This window comes from Leuciscus leuciscus (genome assembly GCF_965113295.1).
Source record: "Leuciscus leuciscus genome assembly, chromosome: 15".
NCBI classification, from domain to species: Eukaryota; Metazoa; Chordata; class Actinopteri; order Cypriniformes; family Leuciscidae; genus Leuciscus; species Leuciscus leuciscus.
Window position 1 is genome coordinate 23,672,564 of NC_138739.1, and position 17,989 is coordinate 23,690,552.

Sequence of the window (17,989 nt, forward strand, 5' to 3'; positions counted from 1 at the left end):
ATGAAAAGTTGTTTCAGAGGCGGAAAAAGTTGTTACGTTTTGATAAACGACTGTAAATGCAGATAAAAGAGTAGCCTAGATAAGATAATATTGTTTTACACTATTAGTTTTATATTATATTTTCATTTTTATATTTTAAAATTTGTATCATTATTATAATTATCGATCAATCTATTGGTTATTATTTGGTTTTGAATTAAAATATTTACTTTTCATTTATTGAATGTAAAATAGTTGTTATTTATTATTAATAATATTTTAATAACAATAATATTTTGTAAACTTTTTTCTATTACAATTTTAATCTGTCAATACAGTAGCCTATTTAAAACTTGTGTAAAACTTGCTGTCTCTTCCCTCTTTTAAGATAATATACAGTCAATTAATGATTGAATCTGTCTTTTTGCTATATATTTAATTTGTTTGTCTAACATAACGAGTAAAACAAATCTATAAGGTAAAAATAAAAAGTACTGAAATAAGGAATTGACTCATGCGAGTGCTTCCAAACTGAGCTCTGACAGCGGAACGTACCAAACCCGAGAGGAAGAGGGGCGACCAACTAGCTATTTTCCAGATTTATTCTTGATATATCTATCTAAAATTCAAATTATCCATTTTGAGTGAACAGTATTTTTTAAAATAAGTAGTAGCACAAATAAGTATCGTCAAGTATTTAAAATAAGTTTGATATTTGTCAAAGAGCTGACCGGTTTCCCCCTGCCAGAGCTGTAAATCAGTGTAAAGTAACTGTGAGCGCTCTCGATGTGTGAGGAACTGAAAACGGCTCTCCGCGCGGCCCGATAAAAAGCCACTGCATCCAGTTGTATAACAAATAGACAAACGTTTCCGCGTGAGTATTTACTCGGTAATGTCGGCAGCAACATCTGTGGAAACGGATCGGGCTATTGGCATATGCTGTCATCTTGTGATAAGGTAATCATTTTCAATGCATATAAATGCATGCTGATTGCATCTATCAACAGGACGAAGGAATACAATCTAGGTCTCTATATATTAAACGGGCGTTTTAAGATGACACCTGATTGTTTCTATATAGATATGCATGTTTTACCAGTTGAATCATGCATTTATGCATTATGCATGAACATGTTAAGTGATCAAATTGGTGAATTGCAACATTAAGCGCTGCACACACACACACACACACATCTTAAAATGCAGGATACTGCATGATTTCCTTTTTGCCAGGAAGATGCTTTCATTGCAGGGTAGTTTCATATCATGGAGATCATAGATATGCACATACCTAAGATGAAGCCTAATGGGTAATGCATTAGGCAACCCAGACAGAATGATCAAGGTGGGAGTATTGATATATGCATAGCTCAGAGTGCTGAATCCATGCACAGATATGATATTAATATATCACACATCATGCACAAATATACAATCTAATTTTAGTTGAAAAGAGACAGTACAGTTGTATGATTTAAAGTAGGTACAGTATGTGACATGGTTGTTTTTAGTAGTGATAAACGGAAGGCCGATTAATCGACCGATTTTTTTTTAGCGACGCCTAGCGTCTATTTCGAAAATATTGCGAATCGCGTACGTTTACAGTTATTTTTAGTGAAAAATTATTGTGAAAATTATTCACTCAAATATTTTTTAATGTAATAAAAATAGTGAATAATGTATTATAATTAAAATGTTTATCTTTTAAGTAAATATTTAATTAAATATAAAAAAAAATTATTTGCCATTGTAAAATTGTAATATTTATATCGGCTTCGCAACACGAATAGACTGTATCGTGGTGACAAATAAAAAATGCGTTCCTACGACTTGTTCATTTGTTACCTCGATTTAGTAAATCCTGGCCATGTTGGACTAATTCGGTCCCTGGTTTTAACTAAAACAATTATCAAATTGTGCGCACGATTTAGTAAAATGAGGGAACAAATTATTATATCGTGCGCATGATTTAGTAAAACGCAGGAACAAATTATTATATAGTGCACATGATTCACTTAAAAACGAGGGAACAAATTAGTAAAACAAGCTGACGTATTAGCAAGATATGGAACGAATTCTTAATTTGTAGCCGCGATATACATAATTTGTTCCCGCACATCATGTGTGGGGCTCCGTAATACAGAATGTCTTAGAATGTGATTCACAAATGGCCTGTTTTAGATCCAGGTGGTTTCACCATCCTTAAGAAGTGGAGTCATATCCCAGATGATTTCAGAAAGGAAATCCTGAACTTCCCTCTATTGTGGTTAACAGGAAGAGTAACTGGAAGAGATGTGTAATACTGACATCTGACATCAGGGGTAAAGATCCAGCAGTTTGGGGTGTTTCATTCTGAAATAAGAGATTGTGTTTGTGTTTTTGAGGTTGCTCACTGTATTTCAGAAGCTTTGACGTTGGTTTGTACAGTTTGAGCTCACTGGTGGTAAATATGTCTGGGGCTTTCTTGTTGTTGGCAGTTTTGAGCTGAGATCACACTGCAAAATCACTAGCGTGGCAATCCAAGTGTCTCGTCTAGACCGTATTTCCTGTGTGTGTGATGATCTGGTTGGTTGTCTGGGAAAAGCCTTCTTCTTAATGCCAATATAGAGTCCATTAGTGGCATTTCAGACATTAAAAGTCTGAATCGAAACAGCTCCCCCCAAAAATGAAAGTTATCAGCATTTATCCACCCTCATGTCGTTCTTAAACTCACTTTATTTATTTCGTAAAACACTGAGATGTTTTGAAGAATGTTCTGGTTGTTTGAGTCAGATTTTGTTTTTCAACGAATCAGTGTACAAAACCTTCGTTCATGAATCATACCTTTCAAGTTCTTGATATTATTCTGTATGAATCAGAATATTTTGAAGAAAAAAATGTGGTTTGATTTACTGGGATTGGATTAGATTGTGAAAAGTAAAGGATATTTTAGGATGTGATATTATTGGTTAATATTGTTTTCCCAACCCACAAGGCCCTGATGACATCAGCAGAAATTAAAAGTTGTTTCAGAGGTGGAGAAAGTTGTTACGTTTTTTTTTTTTTCACTTTATTTGGATTTTTTTGTTACGTTTTGATAAAAGATTGTAAATGCAGATAAAGGAGTAGATAAAATAATATTGTTTACATTATTTTTGTTATATTTTCACATTTTTGCATTATTATTATTACAGTTTTATTATTATCATCATTATCAATTGATCCATTTGTTATTATTTAACTTAAAAAAAAAAAAAAAAAATTTAACTAGATTTATACAATTGTTATTGTTGTTAATAATTTTATTTATATATATATATTTTTTTTTTTTGTATTTGTATTTTTTTTTTATTACTTTTTTGTATTAACATTTTGTCAGATAACAAAGAAACTCCATAAAGGCACTAGTGCAAATACAATTTATCATACTGAATCATTTCAGCTAATTAAATAATACAGATTAACGTCTTATCAACTGTATATACATAATATGCATTTGTATGCTTGCCTGGCAAATCGACAGCAGCATCTCTCATCTGACACCATTTTCTCTCTATTGCAGGTGTAGCTGTCTCCATGGCGACCAGCGTGGTTCCCGGGGACAACCTGCCCACATATAAGCTGGTTGTGGTGGGAGACGGAGGCGTGGGGAAAAGCGCTCTCACCATACAGTTCTTCCAGAAGATCTTCGTCCCTGACTACGACCCCACCATCGAGGACTCGTACCTCAAACACACCGAGATCGATGGACAATGGGCCATTTTGGACGGTGAGCAGTTCAATACGATGCCAACAGAGGGCAGTGCAGCTCAAGCTAAAACTAATCAGTTTATTTTATGCACAAGGAGAAATCATGAAGCAGTCATTTCTGACTATTAAATATTTCTATGAGCACAAAACATTAATCACAAAATGATGAGTTAGAGTTTAAACAGTTAAAGAGAATAAAAAGGAAATCTTTAGGATATTTGGAAATTATAAAATATTTTACTTTTAATATATTTAGAGTCAAAAGTTGCAAGGAAAAAGTCATTTGTTATGTGCTTTTGTCAGTTTTATTAATTCCAACTTTTTTATTCCAGTTATTTGCTATATTTTCTATTACATTTTTCATTTAATGTTTATATTTTATTTCAGTGTTATTTTATTTTAGTCGTTTTCATTTTAGTTAACAATAACCACAATGATTATATTATGAATAAATAATTAAATGTACCATGTGTAGTAATACAAAGAGATGTCATAAATTAAGATATACATTTAAAAGTTTTTTTTTACATTTATACATTTAGCAGATGTTTTTATCCAAAGCAACTTGCAAAACGGGAAAATATTCTTACAAAAGAGGAGCTTTTACCTTTCAATATATTAAGATAAGAAATATATAATTGTAAAATACTTTTTTCTTTCATTATGAATTATCAATATAACAATGACAGTGAAAAGTTACATTTTTATATTTATATATATATATATATAATTAAACTTTTCACTGTCATTGTTATATTGATAATTCATATAATATATATATATATATATATATATATATATTAAATTATATTAAATTAATATGTTATGATAAGAATTATATAATTGTAAAATACTTTCTTCTATCATTATGAATGATCAATATAACAATATAATATTTGTATTATCAAATATTAAAAATAAAATAGTAAATAAAAATACTTAAACTAAAATAACTAAACTAAGTAAACAACATGCTTTTATTACAAAAGGGGACAAAAATTACTGTGAAAAAGCTTCATTTAATAAGCATTAAAGTCCCCCTGTGGTGAAAATCCAGTTTTTAATGTTGATATACATATTTTTAATAAAGATATACAGTTCATGTTTGTGACATAGAGAACAAGGGCGATTTCAAACCGAGTCTTTTTTTCACTGCAGTTTTAAGGAGAAAATACTTAGCAATCGTGTTGACTTATGAATGTGCACATGGTTTGTCTGGAAAAACATTATTAAAAACACCACATAGTCATATATTAACAACTTTAAAAACTTGATTTTCACCACAGGGGGTCTTTAAAAAAATACAAATGAACTGAATGAAGTAAACAACAGTGTGTATTTGTGTGATACTGCAGTTGCGATCTGTGTGTTTGTGTAGTTCTGGACACGGCCGGGCAGGAGGAGTTCAGTGCCATGAGGGAGCAGTACATGAGGACCGGAGACGGATTTCTCATCGTCTTCTCAGTCACTGATAAAGCCAGTTTCGAACACGTGGACCGTTTCCACCAGCTTATTCTGAGAGTGAAGGACAGGTACCAACACACATCAGCACACAAGTTTTTTCCTTTGCGTTTTTCACGTACAGATATCAACATTGTCAGTTCACACTGATCCACGAAAAACGACCAAAAACGCTGTATTATTCATGCCAGGCCAGTAGATGGCGATGTCACTTTGTAAAGAAACACTACGCTCCTATAGACCTTATGCGCCAGAGAAACGTGGGCGCCACCATCTTTAGAATATTGTCTTTTAACTTCCGTTTTTGTGGTCGCTCTGTATATTTCTATGGCATTGCTGTCCAAGAATAATTCGCTTTTGAAGTGGATTTACTTAATGTAAAGTTAACGAAAGTTATCATGAGGACTGTAATGTTTAAAGCAGATGACTAAACAAATGTCAGTCGACCGGGAAGATTTTAAAATGAGCCATTCATTCATAAATACGCAAGATCGCTGTGAAAATACAGACCGGAAGACAAAAGACAACGAGCGCAGCGCTGAAAAGGGGCGGGGCTACATAAGGTCTATAGACTGAATACATAATACACATGCGCATGGCGTCACCGTTTTCATAAAGTAACATTTTTTGTTGTTTACTCAGCAGGGCTCCAGACAAAATTTTTTTTTTTTAAAGATCCACATAACAATAAACTTTTTAAATCTCATTTTATTAGGTCAACTCAACAAATGATGTGATAGGCTACTGGACGGTCACGGAACGCGCACATAACATGGACATTTTACAATCACAACATGTAAATTTCTATTGTTGCCAGTGTCGATCTCAACAACAAAAAAATATCACTCAGAAATGAATATTTTTATTAATATTTGTATTGCTCTTTGAAACCCGTTTTCAAACGTTTGTGTTTTCAGGCCCCCAAAACGCCGGTCGTGTAAATGAATGGGCAAAACGCATAAAACGTTTTCCATTTTTAGTTGAAGCTGTGTTGAGTAAGCGGCCCCTGACTGTGTGTTTTGATTGTGCCTGTGTCGCAGGGAGTCGTTTCCCATGGTTCTGGTGGCAAATAAAGTTGACCTGGTGCATTTACGCAAGATCACTAGTGAGCAGGGACGAGAGATGGCCTCCAAACACAGCGTGAGTGAAACCGGTGACATAATTCTGAATGAACCAGAACATTCATATGAAAATCATACGGTTTATCATATCTACCGGGATTTGATTGGATTGTGATAAGTAAAACATGTTAGGAGATTATATTATTGGTTAGTATTGTTTTTCCAACTCACAAGGCCTTGATTACATTAGCAGAATAAAAAAGAAGGTTAGTATGTTTTGATGAAAAATTCAGAAAAATATTAATGTTTTACTTTATTTTTATATAATATTTTTACATCATTTTTTATTATTTTAATATTCATTATTATTATTGATCCCTTTGTAATTATATAATTTTATTTAATCTTTTGAAAAATATTTCATAATTTATTTTACAATAATGCAGACCATTAAATATTTCACAGTAAGACCAATGACATTTTTCTACATTATTATTTTTATGTTTATATTATTATTACATTATATTTTTGTTTTCATATGAATTCTTATTATTATTGATCAATAAACTTGTTATTATTTAACCTTTTATTTAAATAAGTTTTTTAAATATTTTACAATATTGTTTCATAATGCTTGCAAACCATTAAATAGTTCAGAAATTTTAATAAAGAAATGTTTATTATTAAGAAAGTGTCAATTTTGCTTTCATGTTGAATCTTTTTTATTTTCTTATCAGGCATGTTATAATAATAATAATAATAATAATAATATAATTATTATTTATAATCATCATAAATCTTTTTATCACACCTCACATCACACCTATTGTTAAAAATATATTTTACAATATTGCAAACCAATAAATAGTTCACAAGAGGATAATCAATGTTTATTAATGTTTATTATTCATTTTTTCTTATCAAACATGTTCTAATATTTTAATACTAAAAACAACAACAACAATAATATAATAATTATTAATAATACAAAATCTTATTTAACTACAACAAATCTGCTATTATAGTTGTATTTTTATATCTTCATCACATATTTCATATTATTATTAATCAATTCATTTGTTAGTAATTAATATTTTATGCAATATTTTACAGTATTTTCTTACAATAATGCAAACCAATAAATAGTTCACAATAAGACGTTTAAGAATTTAAGAATTTTCTTACCAGACATGTTCTAATATTTTGAATAAAAACAATAACATAATTATACTAATAATACTAAATCTTTTTTTAATCATGTCACATCTACTATGAATAATTTTTGCTATTGTAATTGTGTTTTTATGTCTTCATCACAGATCACGTATATTGAGACGAGTGCAAAAGATCCGCCCATGAATGTAGACAAAGCGTTTCACGAGCTCGTCAGAGTGATACGGTACGTCGAAGTTTACAGGTTACGTCTAGTTTGACCCTCCGTATGCTACAAAGCTAGCTACGCGTTAGCATTCCCATTCGTCTCAATAGCATTGATGTTGATCTCTGTTCACAGTCAGCAGATCCCAGAACGGGGTCTGAAGAAGAAGAGGAAAGCCAAATGGCGGGCGGACAGACCGTCGGGTTCCCAGAGGCTGCACTGCGTCTTACTGTGACCGCACACCCTCTATCTCTGGGCGTCAATGCCGCGATGATGACTCCAAGACTCGGACTGTTAAAACACACACACACACACACAAACACAAAGCTATGATAATATCCAGGAACTAGAGAACACAGATTCAATATTCAATATAATGTGGAATTTCAGGCAGTTTTCATGGGATTTTAATAGCAGGTGAAAAATGACAGGATTCTAGCGCTGTTCACTCATGTTATTTCTCAGAGAACAATTCAGAGACACACTTTCTGAGGCCTTGTTTTGTATTGTGTTTCTATATTTATTGTGCTGAATTCTATATTGTTAAGTGATTGTTAATACAGCGTAATGGCTTTGAAAACGGTCTGTTCTTGGAATAGACGTCCGTACTGATCAGAATTACAGTTGCACAACGGGCATATATAGATGCAATCAGAATGGGGGGAGGGGCAAATACTGGTTACCATGGGTACCATATTTTTATGAATAAAATGAAGATACATTTCCAAAACACTGCAAAAACAAAACAAAAACAACAGCAATAGGGTTACGCGCATGACAATAAAATAACACAATTACATTCAAATTGAACATGAAATTATATCATTTTTAACTATTTCAACAACATTTTACCATAAAAGTGCTCGTATTGTCTTATTAAATATAAATACGCTTTACCATATATGGTAAGTTAACATGATGTCATCCGGTTTTTTCCCGTTAAAATGTTACTCCCATCTTTACAGTGTAACTGTGGCTATTTTAGAAAAACATTATTTTATAGTTTATTTTAGTCAATTGGATGGCAGAAAAAAAAATTAAATAAAGTGCGTTCATGCCATGTTGTTATTACATCTTGTAAAAAGCGTTCACGTCTTCGCAGAGCTCGTAATTACAGCTTTTAAAATGTGAATCTTCTAAGAGCTCCTACTTGTATCATGTGACCGCTGTACCACCTGACCGCTGCAGATTCATTTAGGCGAACTAAATGTTCGGAGGCGAACAGCTCCGAACATAATGTAATTACGGTATTGTACCACCTGACCACTGCAGATTCATTTAGGCGAACTAAATGTTCGGACGCGAACAGCTCCGAACATAATGTCACATGTAATTACGGTATTACAGATTACGGTAATTACAACATGGCGTGAACGCAGCAATACTTTTCAGTATTTTCTTTCTAAAAAGCGGAAAACCTGATCTTATGGGAAAACGTAACTATGTTACTAGGTAGCGCTTTTGTATGAATTCGTACAATGTAAATCGTACAAAAACGTACAAAAACCCCACCCCTAAATGTAACCGCCACCATAAGCAGATCATACAAAAACGTACGAATGAGATTGTACGAATTAATACAAATTAGCCACCAATTTGCCAATAACGTAAAACAGTTACGAATTGCCATGAGATTGTTGCGTATTCTTCATTTTCCGCTTCGAAACAATGTTTCTTCATTTTCCGCTTCGAAACAATACATAACTATGGTAACCGGAATTCGTTCACCCGGCGCTAAACCACGCCCCCAATGTGTGATGCATTGCTGAGCGTATCTATAAAAATCTCAAAGACTGATGTTCTTACATCAGCTCCTCTTTGACGATTTATGATGTTATTATCAAGATCTGTAAGACATCAGCTGATTGTAGATCAAGACTATCACGATGAAAGTTTTGTACATTTAATGCCTGATCTCAATTACGTTGCCATAAAACTGAGTCAATCAGTAATTGCACAAAAACGTTACAGTGTTACATTGTGTCTTTGATGCTTTTGTTACATAGTTACAATGTAACATTCTACATTGTGACATCAAGGAACATTACGAAGTCGTTAGATCAAGGGACTCGTTCCGCTTTGATCTTGCGTTTTTCTTTTTTCGCTTGTCTTGAATGCATCGTCACTTTATTTTGAATGCGTTTTCGCTCGTTTCAAAGTTCTCATTGATGTTTTGAATGTATCGTATGTTACTCTATACGCCAGTTTTGCTTTTTGATGTTTCAAAAAGTACAGCTTTAGTGTTTAGCATATTAAAGGAACATCGTCCAAGTAGTTTGTTTTGTGATTCGTCTGCCCTTGTTTTTCCTACGTGTTATTTTAATCTTACGAAAGCAGATCTGTTTTGTTTCAAAGACTGGATGTCCTCCTGACATTTTCAATTTTGTTTGAAACTTGGTGCAAATTATGTGGTTCAGTTATTACTGGATTTCTTCTTTTTTTTTGCTATTGTTTTTTTATTTTATTTTTTAAGTAATTTATTATATAAATTCTATGTATTCTGTGATCATGTTTGTATGAAGATGAAGTTAATTAAGACCAATTAAGGCCAAAAACATGCTCTGAAAAAAAGAAGGGATTTTTTGCATCAGGAATATTGTAAGAATTTGTAAAGTGGAATATAAACATTATAATAAAAATCTAATAAATCAATCAATTGTCCACACATCTTTTTATTTTATTATTTTATTTGAATAAACGCGGCATGATTTAGTTGTTCAAAAGATGAACTTAATATTGTAGTTTATTTTCGGTTTAGCAATATTTTTTTTTTTATAACTGAAAGAATTAATACAGATTTGTTTTCTTTGAGAAACAACACATAATATACATTTTAATTTAACAATTGCTATTTAATAGTAACTGATGATAATAAATGCACAAATAAAATAGCTTTTAATTTATGCTTTAGGACTCTATTATTCTTTACTATTTATCATTCTATTATTCCCTTTGTTTATGTTATGCCTTTTCAGCCACATAGTGGCGCTATTTATTAAGGAACACTGCAGAGTTCATAGAAAGTGTTCACCACAAGTTCAAGAAAAATAGATCCTTTAACTACAAAAATCTTTATTCTTTACCTTCTTTATATAGAGGAAATCAGTCACCGGATATGAAACACGTGTCAACACATAGGCTATGCCTATTAATATTCATAATTATTAGAACAACAATACCGCACAATTCACCCAAACACAATAAGTGAACAGAAGGAAGTGCTGATAATTTACAAGAGGAACATTTAATAATTGCAATGCCCCGGTGACATCAAAAACCATTTGCAGCACTTTCTGAATGGATTTAGAACACAGAATAGTAGTGATTTGCTGTTGTTATTGTGCTGAAGTCCCACAGTCATTGTGACAAGAGGAATAACAGCAATTCAAGGTCAACGTTCCTGTGTAGCCCTGCATCATAAAGATATATTTGTATTCGGCTCACTGCATGGTCACATCAATATCCAAATATATATTGTTTTAATGTCTTTTTTCTGCATGTATTGCTTCCTCAGGACACATTACTGATGGAAGAATTTTAACATTTAATCTTCAAACTGTTCCATCAAATTGAACCAGCTTTCAGACATCAAAAATAGTGTTAAATTTGAACCAACCAAAGGGATCTGTCCCCAAATTTCTGGCTCATAAATTTTACATTTGCCTTATAAAACAACGTCACTTAAGGCTGCAAATCTTTTTAGTTTCTCTGCGTCGTACAAACCATCATGGGAAGATAAAAATGTTTCTGCAAAGTTCATTCAAGTTAAATTGTGGAGTAACGTTACAAGTTAAACTTACAGCTGGTCTAAGTCGACAAATCTAAATTGCGTTCTGTGGTAATCGACGACAACAAACACCGCGAGAATGTTCTTAGCCCACGTACGTCTGCAAGATGTCTGTTAAAGATCACTTCATCTGGAAAGCATCTGCTGTTTACTAACATCTGATAGACGTCTTTAAGATGTCAGATTTACATACATTCTAAATCATAAACATCTGAAGACATTTTCTAAATGTCTTTTTGACATCTGACAGGAAACGTTCTATAGACGTATTGCAGATGAGCAAACACTCTTAAAAAATACGTCTTCCAGATGTAAACACGCACATCAAATAGACGTCTCCGTGATGTACGTGTGCTATCAGGGGTTTTCACCCAAAAAGGAAAATTCTGTCATCACTTGCTCACCCTTATGTTGTTTCAAACCTGTATGAGTATCTTTCTTCTGTTGAACACAAAAGAAGATATTTTGAAGAATGTTGGTAACCAGACAGTTGATGGTAGCCATTGACTTCCATATTTTGTTCTTACTATGTAAGTCAATGGCAACTGTCGGGTTACCAAGTAGCTTCCAACATTCTTAAAAATATCTTCTTCTGTGTTCAACAGAAGAAAGAAACTCATACAGGTTTGGAACAACATAAGGGTGAGTAAATGATGACAGAATTTTCATTTTTGGGTGAACGATCCCTTTAAAATGATATAAATGGACATCTATGGGCAAGACATTGCATAGGACCAAAATACACACTGTTTCGGTATAACCTCATGAATTAAATATTTTACGTGTTACATTTCACAGATCTATATTTTTGTAAATCACTGCTGTATAAATAAGCGTGCTCATCTGTCTGCTGGTATCACTATCACACGTTCGTTTTAACGCAACTAACTACGCAAACAACCGGCCAGCATGGACGACTTCAGCATAAACATTTGGTAGATGGTTAAACGCTTATAAGTTTTAAGTTCAAGCAAAAGAAATGAAAATATATCGATCAGAAGAAAAACTGCAACTCGTTTTTGCAGTTAAAAACGTTCGAGACGAGAGCAATGGTCAAAATTGAATATTCGCCAATGTACAACGAGATCATGTGCTGTGTCGACTAGCAATTCTGGCCTAATTGGTACAGAACTCTGAGAATGATAACACTGATAATGATGTACTATACAGTCAGACCAGAGTTAAAAGAAAAACGGAGGGCTCATGGGTATTCAGACTGTCTTTTCTGACAAATAAGCCTTCAACGAGATCAAAAAATGTGCAGTACAACTGATTTTCTCTTGAATTTCCACTTTCCGTTCAGGGGGAATTGGACTGCAAAGAACATGGGTTTCTTTTGTAAGTTCTTTAGTAATGATGCAGTCCACTGTCAGTCTGTTTCCAGTTAATAGAAAACCTGCGGGCTTATGGGTAGTTTTAGTACTCCTCTCCCTTCTCTTTTCTGGAACTTTTGTTTTCTTCTCTCTCAACTTCTCATTATTGGATTGGATCTCTTTAGTCAAGCTTCTCTAACACAATCTCATACCAGTTATTCCTTCAGAAAGACAAGACAGAGAAAATCAATCACCCACAATGCATTGCAACATAACAAATGGAGTATAGTGGGAGAACATCAATACGGTGTGATTGAGTATTGTCTATCTGAATATGTGATAGTTCGCTGACTACACAATCTTTTATCATACCTGAATGATAGGGACGGTTTGAGAGAACAGCGAGCCAAATCTTGTTCCCTAAAATTGCATTGTGGGCAACGTGAATGGCATCTAATGACAGTGTTAGAATGAAGAGACAGGGACATTCGGAGCGGGAACAGTGTAATAAGACAGCCAGAAGGCCATTGTGATGGATATACACAGTACACACACATACAATGAGAAATGAAATGAATGGTTTACACAAAAATTGTAATTCTGTCTTTATTCACCTCATGTCGTTCCAAACCTGCATGACTGACTGACTCCTGTGAAAAACAACAGGGGAATTAATAAAATGAACAAATAACCGCTCTAACGAATCCATTTGACTGATTCTAACTTTCATGAGTTTGTGAGACAGTGATTTGGTTCACCGGCATTCGTTGTTGTGAATCGGTAGTGAGCTGTAGCCTACGTTTTTGATCCACTAAAAGGAACCTGTGTAAAGTCTAGATTCACTCGTCACTGGTAGCACTGCATGTTTTTAATTCACTAAAAAGAACCAGTTTATAAGTCATTTGTTCGTGATTCAGACACTGATTGCGCTGTATGTTAAAGCGTATAGGCTACAAACCGCAGGGACAACTCACTAGGAGGCTACGCATATTCTTGCCATGCCATCCCTGATAACATACAGTAGCCTACATTGTGGAGATGTCGATTATAAGATAAAAGTCGAAATTATGACAAGCCATATTTATGGGATGAAAAGTGGAAATTATTATATAGCCTAAGTCACAAGCTAAGTCATAATTTTGATAAGCCAAGACATTTTTATAAGTTAAAAAGTCAAAATAATGGCATACTAAAGCCCTATTCGCACGGGATAAGTATTACCTGGTGACCTCTAGTAATATGTAATAATCGCGGAGATTGTCTGTGATCTTAATCCCGTGCGAATCGGCCATGTCTGTAATTTGTAAAGTAAAAATTCCCCCGCAAATGACCTACCATATTTCGCCGAACACCGAGGTCCTGTGATAATATTAGTCCCGTGCGAATCGGTATCTCTGTGATTTGGCGGGTCGTTTATAATTTTGTCAATGTTTTTTTTCTTTTCTGTGCGCTTTTTTATCCATCTTTCCCAAAGAATGGAGATTGCATTGGAGTGTTTTGATAGTATTTGGGTGCAGGGTCATGGCTATAGCCTACACTAGGGCTGCACGATATTGGGGAAAAAAAAACATTGCAATATTTAGAACATATTTCTGTAAGAATTTGGTGAACGTTCTGCGCAATACAACGTGGCGGCGCCCTTTATAGATATTTGTTTGTTCATTAGGCTATAATTCCTAAAAAAAATCTCTCTCTCTCTCTGGTGCTGATGCAGTTACGCGTTCATGTAAACGGCACCTAAAAGCTGTCACTAAGAACCAGCAAAAGTAATGATTCTGAATATGTAAACTATTGCAATGAAACATTTTAATTGTTTATTAATAAACAAGTGTTTTCTGTGTCAGCTGCAAAGATGACGATAGGCTACTGACTCACGATCTTCGCAGTATCCTAGTGAACGCGCTGGAGAGAAATGCACATTTAATTTAATTTTGTTTTGAATGGTTTTGTTTAAAAGTAGAGATTTCTGTGTATATATATATATTTTTTTTTACGTGTGTGAGGAGAGTAGGCTACCTTATACGCTGAGTTTCGGTTAATGGATGATAGCGCTGTTCAGTTGAGGCGCTGGCGCCCTCCGTGTCTTGAATATCTATATTTACTTCTTACTTATTAAATCCAGGAAATTGGATAATAAAACACTGATTAAAATTAAGATACAATTAATACAAAACGAAATTCGTTTTAAAGAAAGGCTTTGTGCTTTCTGTTTTAGGTATCTGTGAAAGTTTTAAAGCAGTCTTTTAGTGCTGCGTTCAGAGCGGTCGCGTCCGTTATGACGGTCACGTTTTCCTCATAAATGCAAACACGAAAAATAAAAGACAAAATGCTTTAAAAAAAAGACAACCATCCACAACTTTATAACACTGCAGTTAAAGTACCTCTTTTTGTAGCCGAAATAATCCCAAATAAGCGGATCGTAGCTATAGGATTGCCAGTGAATGTTGGCTGTGAGGGGTGAGCAGCACATTGTTCCATGTTCCTTACAGACATGTATAGCAGCATGCGGTAAGGAACATTCTTCTGTTTATGTTATATCATACAGCTAGACCTATAATAACGACAAGATATTTCCAAGCAATAGCCAGTTGACATCATATCCGGGAGATATGTCAGTAATTTCGAGTAAAATCACAGGCTTCGTTTATCCCGTGCGAATGCGCCACACGAAATTCAGATGTGGGTGGGTAATTTCTAAATCACACGAGGTCCCCAGATAATACTAATCCAGTGCGAATAGGGCTTTTGTCATAATTACGAGATACAAAGTCGAAAATATGACAAGCTAAATCCTATTTATGAGATGAAAAGTCAAAATTATGATATAGGCTACTGTCATAATCATGAGATACAAAGTCGAAATTATGACAAGCTAAATCCTATTTATGAGATGAAAAGTCTAAATTATGAGAAGCTAAGTCCTAGTTATGAGATGAAAAGTCGAAATTTGATATACTATATAAAGGTCAAAATGATGACATAAGTCATATTAAATGAAAAGTTGACATTTCAAGTACAAATTCTGACATAAAATAAAAATTGCATAGAAAGTCATAATTCCGTCATTGAGATTGCGTCATAATTGTGTCATTATCTCAATCTCAATTTTTTTTATCTCATAATTATGACCTACAGTATCTCATAATTTCAACTTTTTCCATAATTATGAAACACTGTGTCAAAATTATGACTTGGTAATTATTTTTTAATTCATACTGCCAACTTTTGTCATCATGTTGACTTTTCATCTCATAACTGACTCTTAATTTCGACTTTGTCATGACTTTTTATTGTCATAATTATGACTTAAGTCAATTTTGACAGTGTGCTATAATTTCACATTTTTATGTCAAATTTTTTTATGACTTATTTAATAATTTGACTTCATCTCATAATTGTGACTTAGTATCTCATAATTGTGACTTAGTATGTCATAATTTCATCATATATTTGACTTAATTTGTCATAATTATGAGTTACCAAAGCATGTTTTTTATTTTGTTTTGTTTTTCAGAATAGAATTGTGATTTTTTTTTTTTTACAAGAAATTCACAATTCAAACAGCAAAGTGGAAACTTGGGTAAAATAATTTATTTTGCTGTGTGGCTGTAGGTTCAGCATGTCGCCGCTTAAAACCAGTGAAGATCTCGATTACTCAGAACACATTTTTACTCCAGAAAAGATTGAGCAGCCCAAATATTCCTTTATAATCCACAAAATAAAGACATATGATTTACTCTCGATGTAACTGACGACAGAATTTTCATTCTTGCGTAAACAAGCCCTTTACATTCAGTGAATATGCATTTGCAACCTCTGTTTAGCACAGATCCTGAGAACATCATCATCAAAGAACAGGAAACAAGGAAGCAGTCGCTCCCTGAAGACTTACAGTACGTTGATTTCCATGCCACTGGGCTCGTTCAGCTCATTACTGTCAATTATCATCACATTCTTTTTCAAATCCCATATATTCCATCCATCACAACACCCACCCGATGTAGATCAGAATCTCTGATGTTCCAGATCACAACACAACAAAAAGGGAAACAAAGCTGTGTTGCGTGTAAAGCTTAATTTTTTTTTAATCATTGCTCTCTTCATGGCCCCTTGCTGTATAATTAGCAGGTGCAAATATCAACGAGCACTTGGAAACCCCATGTTCAAGGTTTTGAAATGGAGAACTCGTTATATATGTGTGAATAAGTGCGATCTCATTATCTCAAGTGTTTTTTTCCCCTAGTATATTGTTATAGGGTTTGTTTGGTGTTCATTATTTTGCATGCAAGTGTATGTGAGTAACAACCAGAAATAACGACGGTTGAATTTCCTAAATTGGTGCTGGTTTTCATAGTCTGTAAGCAAGTAAAATCACAAATGAGATCTGATTTCTCAGTTGGATCGCAAATTAACTTATGCTTAAGGCTCCCGCTCCAGAATTTTTACTACTGAGAAACATACCCCCACACGAGTTTCAGAATCTCAATAAAGTTTCAAACTTTACTAGTTGCCAAGATCTGCAATCAAAAGTAAGAGATCTCAATATAAAGTCAAATATTTCTCATTAAGTAAATTTTTTCTGGGCTATATGATTCATATTTTGTGTCTTTGTTTCTGTGAAAAACATCCATCAAATTGGTGGCCGTCTTGGATTTATACATAAAACCATTTTTTGCTCCTCCTCCTCCTCCTTTTAGAAACTTTGTTGGGATCTTTAACACAAAGATACCTTATAGGATTAGTTCACTTCAGAATTTAAATTTCCTAAAAATTAACTCACCCCACGTCATCCAAGATGCTCATGTCTTTCTTTCTTCAGTCGAAAAGAAATTAAGGTTTTTGAGAAAACATTCCAGGATTTTTCTCCATATAGTGGACTTCAATGGGGTACAACGGTGTGAAGGTCCAAATTGCAGTTTCACTGCAGCTTCAAAGATCTCTACACGATCCCAGCCGAGGAATACGGGTCTTATCTAGCGAAACGATCGGTAATTTTCTAAAAAATATAAACATTTCTATGCTTTTTAACCACAAATTCTCGTCTTGAAAGGTCATGTGTGTTCCGGTTCAAAAAGGTAGGAAAGGTCCAACCTCATTTTGTCTTCCAACTTCAAAATCGTCCAACAGTTTTGTTTTACCTTTTTTTTTTCTTTCTTTTTTTTTGTAAATGGTGTTTGACTTAGTCTTTGCACGTTCGCTTTGTAAACACTAGGTCGGTACTTCCGCCCATGTACTACGTGACCTTTCAACGTGATTGTAATGCGTGGTGCATTTGTGGTAA

At 33.8% G+C, this 17,989-nt stretch overlaps 1 protein-coding gene across 1 annotated transcript; it reads left to right on the forward strand.

The window, feature by feature from the left end:
* The first annotated feature begins 760 nt into the window (after positions 1-760).
* On the forward strand, positions 761-10,260 carry mrasb (muscle RAS oncogene homolog b). The gene is made up of 6 exons (XM_082139944.1): positions 761-936; positions 3,521-3,727; positions 5,087-5,240; positions 6,210-6,309; positions 7,550-7,629; positions 7,744-10,260. Exons 2-6 carry the CDS (start codon positions 3,535-3,537, stop codon positions 7,841-7,843), a joined length of 627 nt encoding a protein of 208 aa, XP_081996070.1. The 5' UTR covers positions 761-936; positions 3,521-3,534; the 3' UTR covers positions 7,844-10,260.
* Positions 10,261-17,989: the final 7,729 nt, after the last annotated feature.

Excerpts from the sequence above, each read along its gene's own strand:
- mrasb (XM_082139944.1), top strand. The coding sequence starts at position 3,535 with ATGGCGACCAGCGTGGTTCCCGGGGACAACCTGCCCACATATAAGCTG. Across the intron at positions 6,310-7,549 it reads AGATGGCCTCCAAACACAGC|ATCACGTATATTGAGACGAG; the intron begins GTGAGTGAAACC and ends TCTTCATCACAG. Across the intron at positions 7,630-7,743 it reads GAGCTCGTCAGAGTGATACG|TCAGCAGATCCCAGAACGGG; the intron begins GTACGTCGAAGT and ends CTCTGTTCACAG.